This window comes from Erpetoichthys calabaricus, chromosome 1 (genome assembly GCF_900747795.2).
Source record: "Erpetoichthys calabaricus chromosome 1, fErpCal1.3, whole genome shotgun sequence".
Lineage (NCBI taxonomy): Eukaryota > Metazoa > Chordata > Cladistia > Polypteriformes > Polypteridae > Erpetoichthys > Erpetoichthys calabaricus.
The window spans coordinates 301255602-301272671 of record NC_041394.2 but is presented as its reverse complement, the minus strand read 5'-3'; the positions used below and the strand labels follow the sequence as shown (position 1 = coordinate 301272671).

The following is a 17070-nucleotide window of genomic DNA, read 5'->3' as shown; positions in this document are numbered from 1 at the left end:
TGTTTCACTGGAAAACTCTGCAAATTCTTCTTTAGTCAGCAGCGAGAGATGTTCCACCTGCTACTTGTTTACAATGAATCATTTTTACCTCAATCAAAATAATCTGTTTGAAAGTCTAGAAGAAAATATGTATGTTTATATTTATATATCACACAATCAGTTGTAGTCCACTTAACCAGATTATAAGTTTAATTATTTTCACTGAAAAAAATTATCAGTACATGAAGACATTCCAAATGAGTCATTTCCATTGTGATAAAAACACAGACCAGATATCATAAAAAGGTTTGGGGCAGCCACCTGTATAATATCCCTGGCTGCAAAAGGTTTTGAGATTGACAGAGATGTTCACAATACAGAGTCCAAAACAAAACTGATTCCTTGGTGATAAGATGGTGGCTTTAAAGGCCCACGTAGGAAGTGACATCATCAAAGGGGATGGACCCGGAAGTGACGTCATCAAAAGTGGCCGGACCCGGAAGTGACGTCTTTTGAGGTACTGGAACCTGGCATGATTTCTTGGGAAATGTCTGCAGGGAACTGAGAAAGAAAGTTAGTGCACCCTGCCGCCCCCTGGTCGGATGTGGTATTACCGTTACTTAAGTCCTTCAGCTGCCTCCTACTCACACGTGTGTGACACCATATACAGTCCCGCATAAGTCATTTTTTTCATATACACTTAGACTGTATCTTTCAGAATAAAAATACTCATGTTCTCTCTGCAGATTCATATTCAGTATGTAAAGTTTCTCACATAAATATGGAAAGTAAAATCTTTTGCTAAACCAGACAATACCGTGAAATTATTTGGCAAAATCTGTGTTATTTCCAGACAGAAACAGCATTACTTCATTTTTAACCCCATTTGACTTGTCAAATTGTGTCTTTTTGACAGCCATTTTATTCCTTAATGTAGCAACAGTTTGTTGTAATTGGATCCCATATTGTTGCATTGATTTTTGCAGCTATTAAGTTACACACCTTTTTACTGTATTTTGTATTACTGTACTTAAGTCTGCAAGAATGTTCTTTGTGAGTAGTATGTAAAAGTTATGTCAATTAAGAGCAAATTTAATTTTGGCCACAAATCTGACCCTGCTTTGGTATTATCTTACGTTCTCTCAAGCAGTTGCTGAAATGAGTCATTCCTAAATTTTGGAATTCTGTTAGTAACTGGATCATTTGAGAGAGGAATTTCAGCTTGTCTGAATATTTTTTACCTGGAATAATTTGTGTTAAAATTTTTCCAATCGTATGTTTTTTTGCTTTCACAATCAGGTGTGACAATCCATAAAATGCAATTAAGTACTTTTCCAGAATTAAAATTAATTTGTTTTTATCAATAAGAATTCGTCAAGTGCTTCTCAGTCTTTCAGAAAACTACTGTTTTTTGAGTAGGGAGCATACCTGTTTTTTTTACATTTTACGGGATTCATGTTTTAATTTGCCAAAGATTTGATACAAATTAAGCATACTAGCTGCACTTTTTATAATGATTGCAGTTAAAAGTAAATCCATATTGCAGAAAAGATACAATTTGTTTGTTCATTTTTGTTTGTGCAGGAATGTACTTTTATGACTTCCTGGTACTCCAGGATCTCACATTAGCATATTTTTCTGTTGCATTTAAATTTAATAAATGTAACCATTTAATGTTTGTTCATCAATTACCATACTTTTATTTTAAACATTAAATATTTTATATTTTTAGAGCAATTTCAGTTCTGTTATATGCTATCATCCACCTGCATATCTACTTCTACATTGTAGAGCTGTCACGGAAAACTTTTTTTGTGTGGTTGCCCATCAAATATTGAAGATTCATAAACAAATGAGCATTCAAGTGGATGTTTGGTCTCACCTACACTATACTACTGACTGGCAGTGGAGTTGCAAAACTCCAAAAGTCTCATTTAGTTGCCTTCTCATTAAACACCTGGTTATTAGCTTTAGCAAAGTTTTTATTTTTCCAACTTTTCTACAATTTTCAAAACATTTTAATAGGTAAAGATAGTTAAAAAATGAAAGGGTAAGTCAAGTCAGCCAGTTTTTGCAGTATGATATTCCAGTTTTGGTGATAATTCCAGTAGCTTTTAATCCATAACCTTTATTATTTGCCTCCAAATAAATGATCATTTTTGACTTGATTACACATACAGTGAGTATACAAACACAAGGGCTACTGTAAATGTCTTGCATGTAAGAAATCATTTTCATCAGCTGAATTTCTCTGCCTGTTCCTTACAAGCAATGCCACATTGACACACACTTTACATACGTTCTGTTTTGCCTTGTGGTTATACCAATACAAAGTGGTTATGTCCTTTCCACAATGTAACGCATAAACATTCTGTCTGAATGCAGCTCTACTTATGCATTTCAAGCACCAAAACTAGTTCAGATACAAACATTGGATGCCACACTAGCAATTTAAACAGATATAAGATATATATTTTAATCTTTAATGGACAAGTATCATGTCCAGGGCTGATTACTGCCTTGCATCTGATGTTGGTGACATATGCCGTGGAACCCTGCAACCTTGAATTAGATTGACCAGATTTAGGATTTTTATTTTATGTTATACATTTTCACATTGTTTCATTTTTCTGCCATATTTTGCAATACGTTGCTGCTTATGCGTTATTTTCAGCAATGTGATGAATGAAAAAGAAACCACCTTGAAGGTAATTGTGATCATTGAGAATATCTCTCCTCTCATCTCATCTCATTTTCCTAACCCCTTTTTCTGGTGATGGTCATGGTGGCAGCAAGCCTAACAGGTCACCCCAGACTTCCCGGTCCTCTGCTACAAATTCCAGCTCTTCTTTGGGAATTCCAAGGCATCCCCATGCCAGCTAAAAGATATAACCCCTACAAGGTGTCCTGGGTCTGCCTCAGGGTCTCTGCCCAGTGGGATATGCTAGGAGCAGCTCTAGTGGAGGTCACCCCAAGGGGCTTACTTACGTCATACCCAAACCACCTCAGCTGGCTCCTCTCAAACCAGAGGAGCAGTGATTCTGCTCATCCTATCATGGAAGGTCAGCCCTGCCCATTTATACCAGTTCTACTCACAATCTCATTCTTTCAGTTACCAAGAAGAAAATCTTTCTATGAAAAACAAGAATGTTGTTATTAATTTTAATTATTTTATTTAATGGGTGGAGAGGCAAGAACACAAACTTGAATTATAAGACCACCAAAAATTGATCAATTGTAGAAACTTTCCTATATTGAAAAGACAGAAATCATAGTCAAGAAAGAAAAAATTAATACCCAACATTCTAACCTAGATAATTTGCTCTTATATTTTTTTAAACTGGGCATCTTTTCTTTATTTTTTCATATTATACAAGCCATTAATTTCAGCACCCCTTTTTCTCAAATAATCTTCTTGTGTATTCTGGTATTTCATCCATTGACATTTGAACACTGATCAATGTGAACAACAACAACATTTTGTATATTGCACATTTTCATACAGTGTAGCTCAAAGTGCTTTACAAGAAAGACAAAGACAAAGTTACAAGAAAAGAAAACCCAATAAGATAAGGCAACAAAAAAAAAAACAGAGCACAGCACAGTCAAGTCATCCACAAATTTAGTCAGACATAAAATTAGCAAGAACAAAAGTGTGATGTTGCTGCGTCTTTCAAAATACTATGAAAAAAAAAATTTTTTTTTGCAGTATTGTGATTTGGGCATACTAACTTAATATAGCATTATAAATTAAATGGTCAAGTTGTTCTTTACAGTTGTTTGATTCTGAGTGTTTCTGCTGTTTTTCCTACATTTATGATTCTAACTGCAATATACACAACTTGCCAATATCCAAAACTAGAATGGCAATTAGAGGTACAAATATTCAGCAACCAACAATCCATCAGGAGCCACCACTCCAGCCTCCACTGCTGTGTGTGAAAAATAAAGTCAAAACAATTCTACAATTTTAAAGCTGAGACTGGTGCTTCTTATTTGCTGGAACGTCATTGCAAAGTTTAGGGGTCTCTATAGGAAAAGTCTCTCTCATCTGTTGTGATTTTGTTTGTCCTGAAATATTATAGAGATTGTAGTGGATGTGTGAGTGTACAATTTCAACAAGGTAAATGTGAGTTAAAATATTTTACGTGCATTTTGAAAACCAGTTCTAAGCTTAACTATAACCCATTGATGAAATACAAATAGGACTAATTTGATTCTTCTTACTATGATCATAGCCCTTTGGTCTTTGCATCAGTTGTATGGATCTCTAATTCAAAATTAGCACTTAGAATCTAACTGAAGCATTGCTTCTGATCATTATTAGAATTATAATATATGTAATATATATGTGCATATATATTATATATATATATATATATATATATATATATATATATATATATATATATATATATATATATATATATATATATATATATATATATATGGTTGAAATAGGTTACTGTCAAATAAATGCAAAGAGTACACGACACGTGTTTCGCCCTCATTCTGGGCTCTCAGGTGTACACACTCCACTGCACTCCCTCTCGGGAATCGAACCTCGGATGTCAGTCCCAGAGGCGATGCCCCTAACGTTGCGCCACGGCGTGTGGTTCGTTTATTTGACAGCATGTAGATCGGGGTAATTACATTCACGGCATTCATAGTCTGTGTCACAATCTGATTGTATGGGTGGTACCTACCAGGTAACGCTTGTGGTTCTATGATCTGCTCCTCACAAACTGAGGGCACCGTGGCAGATGTTAGCAGATTGCTGGCCAACCACAAGCATTACCTGGCGTTAGGGGCATCGCCTCTGGCGCTGACGTCCGAGGTTCGATTCCCGAGAGGGAGTGCAGTGGAGTGTGTACACCTGATGAGCCCAGAATGAGGGCGAAACACGTGTCGTGTACTCTTTGCATTTATTTGACAGCAAACTATTTCAACCATTCTATGATCTGCTCCTCACAAAATGAGGGCACCGTGGCAGATGTTAGCAGATTGCTGGCCAACCACAAGCGTTACCTGGTAGGTAACCACCCATACAATCAGATTGTGACACAGACTACAAATGCCATGAATATATATATATATATATATATATATATATATATATATATATATATATATATATATATATATATATATATATATATATATATATATATATATATATATATATATAGTGTGTGTGTGTGTGTATATGTATATGTATAAATATGCACAATATATCTCCTGTCCTATTCTGTATTCTCTATGGCTATCTCGCAACAGCCTACAACTAAAGTAGTCTTATAGGTAGTGTGAAAATAAAATCAATTTCTGCATTTATAGTCTCAGTACATGTACATAATGAATAATACCAGGAAAGCCAAAATGTCTCAAAAATAGATTTAGTATTATGCAGCAGTATATTCCCTAATGTAATTTGATTTGTAAACCTGAAAATGAGGATTTATTGGCAGCCTCTGCTTAACTAAGAATTGTATTTGAAGAAAGTTTATGCTGATGGAAATAATTTGATATTTGCTTTTACATTATTTATGTTGTTGCATGTTTTTAATGATCATATGTATGTTTTTGTTTTTTGCCTTTTTTCCCTTGCTTTTACGTTCCAGCCCAGTGATTTGCGGAAGCATAGAAGAAAGGTAATGTACTGCATCTGTTAACTATTTCACTTTTGCCTGATACAGAGCTACATGTTTTTCTGTTAAATATAATAGCAAGTCATTATCAAGTTTAATTTTGTCCAGTATAAACTGCCTTGTAGCTTTGCATGGTATCTTACAGACTAGATATTGTACAATCAGTACTGTTTTGTGAATGAGCAGATTTTAAAAATAAAAACAAGTTCTTCTCAAATGAAATCACATATGTAGTTTCTATGTATAAATCCTGAGACGTTCAGTTTTTTGTTGTAAGTCTGAAGTCAGACAATCCATTCCTAGATTGCTGCAGTGGATGAAGAAGGCCGTGAAGACAAGGCTACCATAAAGTGTGAAACGTCTCCTCCTCCAACACCTCGCCAGGTCAGAATGACACACACACTGCCATCATCTTACCACAATGATGCAAGAGGGTAAGGAGTGAAAACTACTTCTTCTGTTATTTATGTTCCATACTGATAAAATTTAAAACAATACCTACTGTAGTTCTATTAGTCATGTTCCTGTAACTAACAGTGTCATATTTCTTGAAACAATTGTCTTGACAATGTGACTAGGTGTTCATTCTGCTTAGAGTTAACTGCACAAGTCCAAAGACCTCCTTCTGTTAATTAATACTGTGGCTTACTTTTTCTTCTACAGTATAAGGGAATGTGCCAAGGTGAACAGCTCAGGGCCTTGTTATTGTTTTTTACACTGTTATAATATTTTGTTTTTATATCTGACAGTAAATTTCTGTTAGTTCTTGGTTCTTGGGACATTGTATGACAATAATCTTGTCTGTCACAGCTTTTGTTTCTGTGTGTATCCACAGAACACAGACACCATTTTACATACAAGCAGACACATTGCCTGAGGACATTCACAAAGAGGAAATAACACATTTGTTTTGAAGCAGAAATATAAAAAAACAACAACATTAAAAAATATAAAGTAATTGAATATCTATTATTTCTCTTCATAAGACCTGTTTTATATTCTTTGTTTTTATTTTTTTTTGTTTTTCTGGAATCCAAACTCAAGGCAAGCAGGTAGGCTGGCTTTCTGTTTGATCTTGCAGACAAGCCAGTCCCATGTCATGAGTTCTTTTACTTTGAACCCCTAATCAGACTCCACACATCATTTTTTAGTTATACTCATGTATTTTGTATACTTTTCATTTTTGTTTTGGGTGACGTCATTGTGCTGTCATTTTGTTCATTTTTTCTCATTTGCTATGGGAGTTTCAACAAAACTCAGCATCTAAACTTATTCAGGATCATCATGGCGCCGCAGATGGCAGCCTCGGTGCCTCGTTCCTTGGTGCTTTCTCTGTTTTTGTTTGTTTGTTCCGTGATAAGCTGTCCCCATCTGATCACATACAGCAGAGAGGAACTCTTACACATCGGTCAATTCGCTGGTGAAATTTTTTCACCGTCTTTCACTCAGACAGAATACTTTACAGAACTTTTAGTCGGAGGAGCAGCTGCCCTTTACGGAATTAGAAGGAGACGCCGATGAGGGAAGCGAGCCGGAGCGCTTGTTAAACTGCGCCACCGGGGATTTCGAACTGCGCTCCCTTCAATTCACCTGGCGAACGTCCGCTCTTTGGCCAACAAGATGGACGAACTGCTTCTGTTAAACAGAATAAACACGGACTTTTCCAGATCTGCTGTCCTGTGCTTCACTGAAACCTGGCTTGGTGAGCACATCCCCGATAGCGCATTATACCTGCCGAGCTTCCAGCTTCTCCGTGCGGACCGCGTCATGGAGCTCTCGGGGAAAACGAAAGGAGGCGGAATCTGTTTCTACATAAACGAAGGTTGGTGTACAGATGTCACAGTACTAATCAAAACATGCAGCCCTCACTTAGAGTCTTTTTTCATTGACTGTAAACCGTTCTATTCACCGCGGGAGTTTTCCTCGTTTATTCTGGTTGGTGTTTACATCCCACCTCAGGCCTGTGTTAGTGAAGCTTTACAACACCTGGCTGACCAGATAACTAACATGGAGCACAAACACCCGGACTCCCTGCTCATTGTTCTTGGTGATTTTAACAGAGCAAACCTCAGGCAAGAACTGCCAAAATTCAGTCAGCATATTAAGTGTCCTACCAGGGACAAAAACACACTGGACCACTGCTACACTACATTAAAGGATGCTTATCGCTCTGTCCCTCGTGCTGCCCTGGGACTCTCTGACCACTGTTTGGTTCATCTTCTCCCGACTTACAGGCAGAACTTAAGATCTGCAAAGCCTGTGGTGAAAACGGTAAAGAGATGGACCAACGAGGCAAAGCTGGAACTACAAGCCTGCTTTGACTGTACTGATTGGAGTGTTTTTGAGTCTGCAGCGACAGACCTGGATGAGCTTACTGACACTGTGACATCCTACGTCAGTTTTTGTGAGGATATGTGTGTGCCCATGAAAACTTTTCGCACATACAACAACAACAAACCCTGGTTTACTACAAAACTCAGGCAGCTTTGTAAGGCTAAGGAGAAGGCCTACAGAAGTGGGGACAGAATCCTGTATAATCAAGCCAGAAACACATTGACAAAGGAGATCAGAGTAGCAAAGAGGTGCTACACTGAAAAGCTGGAAAATAGGTTTACAGCCAACGACCCTGCATCAGTGTGGAGAGGTTTGAAAGACATCACCAACTACAGGAAACCATCCCCCCATACTGAAGAGAACCATCAACTAGCCAACGAGCTGAATTTGTTCTACTGCAGGTTTGATAATCCCTCTTTCACACCTCTCACCCACGCCAATCAAAATACAGTCCCAGCACTCACTACCAAGCCCCTGCCCCTCCCCACTGACACCATACCTGCACTCAGGATCTGTGAAGGGGACGTGAGTCAGCTCTTCAGGAGACAGAAGATCAGGAAGGCACCAGGTCCAGATGGTGTGTCACCCTCCTGTCTTAAAGTCTGTGCTGATCAGCTGGCCCCCATATTTACACAGATCTTCAACAGATCCCTGGAGCTATGTGAAGTTCCCTCCTGCCTTAAGCGTTCCACAATTATCCCGGTTCCAAAGAAAACCTCCATTGCAGGGTTAAATGACTACAGGCCAGTCGCCCTGACGTCTGTGGTCATGAAATCCTTTGAAAGACTGGTGTTGACCTACCTGAAGGACATTACAGACCCCCTGCTTGACCCCCTACAGTTTGCTTACCGAGCAAACAGGTCAGTGGATGATGCAATCAACATGGGACTGCACTACATCCTGCAACATCTCAACTCTCCAGGGACATATGCTAGGATCCTGTTTGTGGACTTCAGCTCGGCATTCAACACTATCATTCCAGAAGTCCTCCACACCAAACTCACTTGGCTCACTGTACCAGCTCCCATCTCCCAGTGGATCAAAAACTTCCTGACAGATAGGAAGCAGCAAGTGAGACTGGGAAAAAATCACATCCAGCACACGAACAGTCAGCACTGGCGCCCCCCAGGGATGTGTCCTCTCTCCTCTGCTCTTCTCCCTCTACACAAATGACTGCACCTCAAGAGTCCCGTCTGTTAAAATCCTGAAGTTCGCAGATGATATGACAGTCATTGGCCTCATCAAGGACAGTGATGAGTCTGTATACAGACGAGAGGTCGAACAGCTGGCCCTCTGGTGCGGTCAAAACAACCTGGAGCTGAACAAGCTTAAAACTGTGGAGATGACAGTGGACTTCAGGAGGAGCCCCCCAGTGCTGCCCCCTCTCACACTACTCAACAGCATTGTGTCCGCTGTGGAAAACTTTAGCTTTCTGGGATCCACAATTTCCCAGGACCTAAAGTGGGAACTAAATATAAACACAATTGTTAAAAAGGCCCAGCAGAGGTTGTACTTCCTGCGCCAGCTCAGGAAGTTCAACCTGCCTCAGGAGCTGCTCATCCAATTTTACTCTGCAGTAATCCAGTCTGTTCTCTGTTCATCTATCACAGTCTGGTTTGGCTCAGCCACAAAACAGGACAGGAACAGACTTCAACGGACAGTCAGGATTGCAGAAAAAATCATTGGTGTTGATCTGCCCTCCATTCAAGACTTATACAGATCTCGAGTCATGAAACGGGCAGAAAACATCATTGCAGACCCATCACACCCTGGTTACAACCTTTTTCAACTTCTTCCCTCTGGTAGGCGCTACAGAGCACTGTACGCCAAAACTACCAGACATGTGAACAGTTTCTTTCCTCAGGCCATCACTCTCATGAACACTTAAGTCAATCTCACAGCATCAGGGACAATACTAGGTAAAACCGGAGTCCAATTCCTTGTATGTGTACATATACTTGGCCAATAAAGCTGATTCTGATTCTGATAAAACAGGAGTTACAACTGGAATCATGTGTTTTGGTCAGATGAGACACAAATGGAACTTTTTTGGCCACACACATTATCCTCATTATTGACAATAAAAAGGGTACTGTATACAAAGAACATAATCACATACCCAAGGTAAAAAATATGGTGATGGATCCTTAAAACGTTAGTGCTATTTTTCTGTCTGTGGTCCAGGGGCTTTTGTTAAAATCAGTGGCATAATGAATTCCATTCAGTAAAGGAACATTGTAGCCAAAAATCTGATTACCTCTGCCAGAAGGCTGAAACTGAAACCATGGTTGGGTCTTCAGACAAGACAATGACCAAAATCACACATCCAGATTGACCATGAAGTGATTGCAGGAACAAAAAAATAAGGTTTTGCAATGGCCTTCTCAGAAGGTGGTATGGATGAGAACAGCGCCCATACACTGCTGCCGAGAGTTGATTCTACAATAAAATAAAAATAAAAAGAGAAATAACCTTGGAGATTGATCATCACCCTGAAAGCGGACAGTAGACATCATGTAGTATATGTGTACCAAATTTCAGGTCAATAGGTCGAACGGTTTGCAAGCTACAGGAGATTTAAAATCTTGGACAGACAAACGGACAACCACGGCAGCGTATTATATAAGAAGATAGAAAGATTGGCAGAAGGCTGTCTTCTGCATTCTCCTATCTAAAAGAAGCAGATTTATTGCCTCTCACCACAGTTTCGTCTTGGGATAGGACTAACATAAAGAGAGGTTTGTTAGATTTTTTTTTTTGTTTTAACAGGAGTGCTTTTCGAGAATCGCTGCTTTGTTTGCTCCACACACATAGGCAAAACACAACTAACTAAAATCTTGTGCCAAATTGTTTGAGAAAATGAAAAGATAAAAGAGAAAATAGCTACTTCCACTCTCAAAATATCATCCTTGTGTTCCTGAACCACCATACGCTGACCTGCAAATAATTAGTTACAAATCAGTTTGGCACCTTTGAACATTGTGGAAAAAATGATCATTAGTGTGGCAAATACATACATGAGAATCTAAAAGACTGAAATGAGGAAGTCAGGACTTGTGTTTTTTTTTTTCTTATTTTAATTTTTGGATTCCACAGTAACCTCCATTGTGTTGGAACCCAACTTCTCTGCATATTTTGTGTACCAATGCTGAACACGGCATTTCAGTAGGGGCTTTGGTTTGGCCACTGCAGGACATGAAATCTCTTCTTGTTAAGCCATTTTTAGTGAATTTACTTGAAAGTTTAGGATCATTTTCTTGTTGAAACATCATTTTGTGTGCCTACCTCATTTAACCTGAATGCAAAACATTTTTTCAAGAATTCTTCATTATTCCTCAGAATGTGTGATTCCCTTGATGAAGTTAAGTTGCTCAAAACCAGATTAAGAAGAAGAGTGTCATATGCTGTGACAGTAGATGTAGGCTATGTTAGCTTTTTGTAAAACATAGACTTCAGTGACTTGTTCAGGTGAACTCTAGCAAATCTCCAACTGCCAGCTTAGTTTGTTTTTTTCTTGACAAAAAAGGCTCCTTCTTGGCAACCCTTCCAGGGATGACATTTCTGTTGAAGGTTATTATTTTTTTTTCACTGATACTCCACTGTTCCAGATGCAGCCAGGAAGGCTTGTAGATTTCTAGGTGTTATTTTTGGATACTTGTATACTGTTTACCTAGTGGTGTATTTTATTTTGCTTCATAGCCTCTACATTTTCTTCACTTCTTCTAAGGTTTCCTTAGTTCGAGGCAGGATGCTAGACTACTTTCTTGCAATTATTTATAAACATAACTTCAAACCTTCAGTTTCATTGGTTAGCTTGGTTAACACTTTGTCATTGGTCCACATGATTCTGTTATGCCTTGATGTAAGTCATTGAGCTAAGGGTTCACTTAGTTTTGCACCAGTCCAGTTTCTATGTAAAGTGTGTACTACGGGGAGATTCACTCAAAAGAGGCCTCAAATATTCTGTTGTAACTCCCGTTAGGATGAAGCAATGTGAACCAAAAAAATGCACTATATACCTTGACGTATGTGTAATCGATTGTATTACATGCGATGCTGGAAGTGGTTTCCGTTCTCTACCAGACACATTTTGACGTGGCCCTCCATGTTCCTGAACGTATCGGCAAGTGTCTCGGGGGGAATAGCAGCAATTTCATGTTGGATGTTTTCCTTCAAATCTTCCACAGTGGGAGGCTTGTTCTGATACCCCAAAGGAAGAAGTCTGGTGGTGTCAGATCGAGCGACCGTGGTTGCCAAAGCCACTTTGAAATTACCCTGTTGCTGAAGAAGGACTGAATTTCTGCCATGCTCCTTGCTGATGTGTGACACGTTGCTCCATCTTGCTGGAAGTACCCTTCCTTTAACTCACGATCATCCAATTGATTCTGACATCACTTAAACGAATTGGCGTCCCAATAGGTTCGCACCATGAACATGCGCTGCTCAATACTGTATACCACCATCCTGATGAGAAGTCGGGTGACTGAGTGAATGGGTACAGGTGGTATGTACCCAGAAGTTGCAAACGGAGGTTAAACGTTGTGATGGCTGTCTGGCACCTACCTCATGGCTCTGACGCAGGGGCATGCCAGCTTGTTCGATGCTCCATATACTGAGGAGCACGTTGCACGTTGTTTTATTCAGATTGCTTTGTCCTAGCGAGAGTTATTACAGAATGTTTGGGGCCTTTTTTGAGTGAACCTCCCTGTATTTTGCTGCATGGGCATTTTCTTTCAAAACATTCAAATTTGTAAATAATTATACTTTATTTCAATTAGGAAGAGACCAATTGAGAATGAAAATGTATTTTGTTGGTAACAAATGCAAAAGCAGAAATTATACAATAGGTTCAAACATGACTATATCTGGTGCCTTGTGTGGTTTCTTCAAGGGTTAGTACAATACAGTCAAAAAGTGATTATTATTCACTGAATATTTCAGTTTCAAAGATTTTTAATTAAATGTAAAGTTCAAGGTACTGACAAAAATGTGATAAAAAGTGCAGGGTAGGAAGCCAAGAGCAGATTGAATTTGGGCAGAAATGTGTGACATTAGAACATTTTTCTCATTTTTGCATATATCCTCTCTAATCACATTGGTTTTATCTCAGATGCCAAAGTGTGTGGTCAATGAATTGCAACACTAAATTGTCTTACTGTAATACACTGTGTCCTACAGTGGCCAAGTTACCCATCCATGGTTGATTCGTGCCTTGCAATGGGTGATGCTAGAAATGACTCCTACTCTAATTTAAGAAATGGATGGAGGTATTATTCTGAGGAATGAAACATTAGTACTGAAACTACTATTGTACACATATTTTAGGAGGCACCAAACTGTTATCACTTTCATACTGCAAATGGCTATCTAATCTCCATTAAATAAGATGTCCCCAAAATTCACTCCATACCCCATGCATACCTTTTAATTTCATGATCGTGCTTCTGCCTCTATTCTTGATGCTTGGTCAATATGTTGATCTGAGCTTATGTATGTTTTTTACTTTTTAAGCATTCAATACCCGTATGCCCTTTTCTTCTTGTATTCATCATAGCAGCATAGCTTTAGCTGATCAGATGTGATCTGTCTTAGCTACAATCTATAGAAAGGGTATAGAGGTTATTATTTTCTGAAGACAAAAAAATTGTGTTTACTTTCTTTTCAAGTTCAGTGCTCTGCTACTTTATTCGCCTGCTGTGTTTAAATTGTGATAAAGTATTTCTGCTCATAAGAAATAGTTTAGCTTCACAAATTTCCTTTGATAAATTATGCTTATTATTTCTTTAAATGGTAGAGAGAGCTAGTAATCACAAGAAAAAAAATTATTTAATGAATAGATGTAAGAAAAAAAGGTTTGATTTTGGTCTCTTTGTTTGTTAATTCCATTTTATGTCTTTAGTTTATCTACTGCACTGGAAGTAGAAGCAGGCGCGCTCAGCAGTGTGACCAGCAGCCAAGACTCCCTCCATAAAGCCCCAAAGAAGAAAGGCATTAAATCATCTATAGGTCGCTTGTTTGGCAAAAAAGAAAAAGGAAGACTTGGTCAGCTGACCAAAGAGCTGGTTGGTCCTGGTCAAGGTTGGTAATATTTTATTTTTGCATTAATCCAATATCTAGTTAATATTTAAAATGTCATATGTGTTTTTGATGGATAATACTGTATATAGTGTCTGTGAGAGGCAGTTTATTAAGGTGTTATTTCCTTTTTGTTCAGAATGTGTACAGTAATGCAGTTTACATCGCTCAACCGTGTTACCCCTGAAGAATGAGTAAAAGGCTCATTAGTTGTTAGTAATAAAAAGTGGTCTATCTTATACTATTAGATCAGATTTATCTCTGTTTTTTTTCACATCTTACCTTTTTTAAGACATGTTTATGTATAATAAGCTACCATGGCTGTGCGTTTGTCTGTCCAGGATTTTAAATTACCTGTATCTTGCAAATCGTTTGACCTATTGACCTGAAATTTGGTACACATGCACTACATGACGTCTACTATCCACTTTCGAGGTGATGATTGACCTCCAAGATTATTCCTCTTTTTATTTTTATTTTATTTATTGTAGAATCAACTCTCAGCCGCAGCCAGCAGGGCCACCATACGGCGCATGCGTGTGGGTGCCGTTCTCATCCCTACCACCTTCGCTGTCACTTCCCCTACCTCTTCATATTTTAAATCATTCTTGAGGCAGATTGAAGACTGAAGTGCCAGCTTAAGTGAAAAATTAAAGAGAACATACAAAGTAATTGCAACACAAACACTGACTTAATCAGTTTTAACATGAAAAGATTCCGTCAAAAGAAGAGAAGAAGCGGGCCGCTAGGGTGGAGAAAAGAAGAGCTGCTCAGGAACCAGCAAGCGCATCAACCTCTGAGCAAATGAATGCTAGTCGAACAGAGAAAGAGGATGAAAACTAGGAATGCTCAAGTCAAGTGTATTCACTGCACGTGCCATTACTTGTAAAAATATAATGCATGCATTAGTGAACTGCTACAATGTTTAAAAGAATCTCTTCGAGTGGATGATGGTCCTCACAGGTGGCGCAGTGGTAGTGCTGCTGCTTTGCAGTAAGGAGACTGTGGAAGATTGTGGGTTCGATTCCTGGTTCCTCCCTGTGAGGATAGCGCTTTGAGTACTAAGAAAAGCGCTATATAAATGTAATGAATTATTATTATTATTATTATTATTAATTATTATTATTATTATTATTATGTAATATAGGCTTCAAGAACAGACAACATCAAAGCATTAGAGACATGTCACATTCTATACAGTTCTCTAGCCAAACTTGTGATAGAATTTCTTTTCTTGCAGTTACGTTCATCTCTTTATCTACCACTGAATTCTTCCACCCCAGAAAGAAGGAAACATGTGGTACATGGAAGACTAGCAATAGCATGTAGCACCATGTGTGGAGTACAAGTCAAAGGAGGTTATGCTTAAGTTTTGTAATGCACTGGTAAATCCTCACTTGGAGTGCTGCATGCAGTTTTAGTCCCTGGGCTACAAAAAGGTCATAGCAGCAGTAGAAGAAATCCAGAGAGCAGCAACTAAGCTGATTCCAGGATTGTGGGGTTTGAGCTATGAGGAAAGATTAAAGGAGTTAAACATTTTCAGCTAAAGCAGAAAGAGACGAAGGGGTGACATGATTGAAGTTTTTAAAGTTATGAAAGGATCTAGTATAGTGGCTCCCAGCCGTTACTTTAAAATTAAATCTTCAACAAGAACGAATTTGCTAGAAAGCTTTTCTTCACACAGAAAACCATAGACACATGGAATAACTTACTAGGTATTGTGTTTGAGAGTAGGACTTTAGGGTCCTTCAAATCTGAACTGCATGTGGAGAAATAAGGTAGATAGAATTGGTGAGCTTTTTTAGCTCAATGTCCTCTGTTCTCATCAAATAGCTGCAATACTCTTTTTAAAGAAGTTATTGTGATATAGTGGGTCCACGGCTCTGAAAGAATGGTGTTTTTTTTAAATAATCCATTTGGCCATGTCAGTCTCCATGGGCGTGCTCGTGCAGCCGTGGGGTGATGATGAGGTAATTGGGGTGAGACACCTGCACGTGAAGGTGCAATCATTTTCAGTTGCCTAATTGGCTTCCTACAGTACGTGATTGAGACGCTGCACCCATGGAGCCGTATAAGTATGGGCCAGCACAAGCGATCAAGGCATAAAGAACAAAAGAGAAAACAAATCGGATGGAAGTTAAGGAGAGAAGAAGGCAGGAAACTGCAAAAGCTGGTGAGGGAGGGAGCAAGTGAGAGCAGGCTCACTGGATAGAAGGCAGGCAGCTGGGAGGACAACCCTGGAAAGGAGTGTTTGGCCGATACTCGATGGGGACAATAGGAAACGGTCGCTCCAGTTGAGCGGTTATGAGGAGCTGGAGTGACCAGGAGTATGGACGGCTCGCCGCATAAGGCAGTGAAGGCAGTGGGAGTCGAGGAGGTTTTGGGATGGAGAGCACTAGTGTGAGCTCCCTGGTCGCTGGGGACCTGAGTCTTGGTCCGGTGAAGGAGCTGTACATAGCCAGGGGACGGAAGGCTACCAGACCAGTAGAAGGTCAGCTGCACCTTCAGATAGGGCGACTCCTGTTGCAATGTCCATACAGGATAGGCAGAAGAGCCGCCAGCTAAAAGAAGGCGGCACCGGGTTTTTAAAAAAGGGACAGCTTCCAGCCCATTGTTTTAACCTCGTTTAAAGGATTATTTATTTTTAACCTCTACTTTTTGTACCCGTTTTTATGGATTATTTATTTATAACTTTGAGCACTGCACTGCACTTTATTTGGACACTGTTTAGTTTTTATTGTTTTTAAATAAAAGCACTTTGCACCTTCCCCTTACTCCAAGAGTGTTTTGTCCCCATTTTGCACAGCACATTCAGTTACATTACCGATGGTGCTGGGTTCAAGAGGTTCCCAAAACTGGAAGAGGGAGCTTGAAGCAGGACTGGCACCATCACAGCTATGCACTTCCTTTCTAATGAGGTATTCATTGGGCCTTAATAATCAAATCCATTAGATTATATAGCTGTCTGTTTTTAGTCCTTCTTTTTCAATTGTAGAGTTGTTTGTAGCCAGAAACAATTCTGATAGTGTTAGGT

The 17070-nt window shown here is 39.1% G+C and overlaps 1 protein-coding gene across 7 annotated transcripts in view; it reads left to right on the top strand.

The window, feature by feature from the left end:
* The window catches only part of ppfia2 (PTPRF interacting protein alpha 2), a 960214-nt gene that overhangs the window by 843123 nt on the left and 100021 nt on the right, over positions 1-17070 (top strand). For all 7 annotated transcript variants that reach the window (XM_051919721.1, XM_051919713.1, XM_051919703.1 and 4 more), the window contains 3 exons: positions 5601-5630; positions 5931-6061; positions 13861-14039. In XM_051919721.1, coding sequence (XP_051775681.1) covers positions 5601-5630; positions 5931-6061; positions 13861-14039 — 340 coding nt within the window. The remainder of the gene's footprint in view (positions 1-5600; positions 5631-5930; positions 6062-13860; positions 14040-17070) is intronic.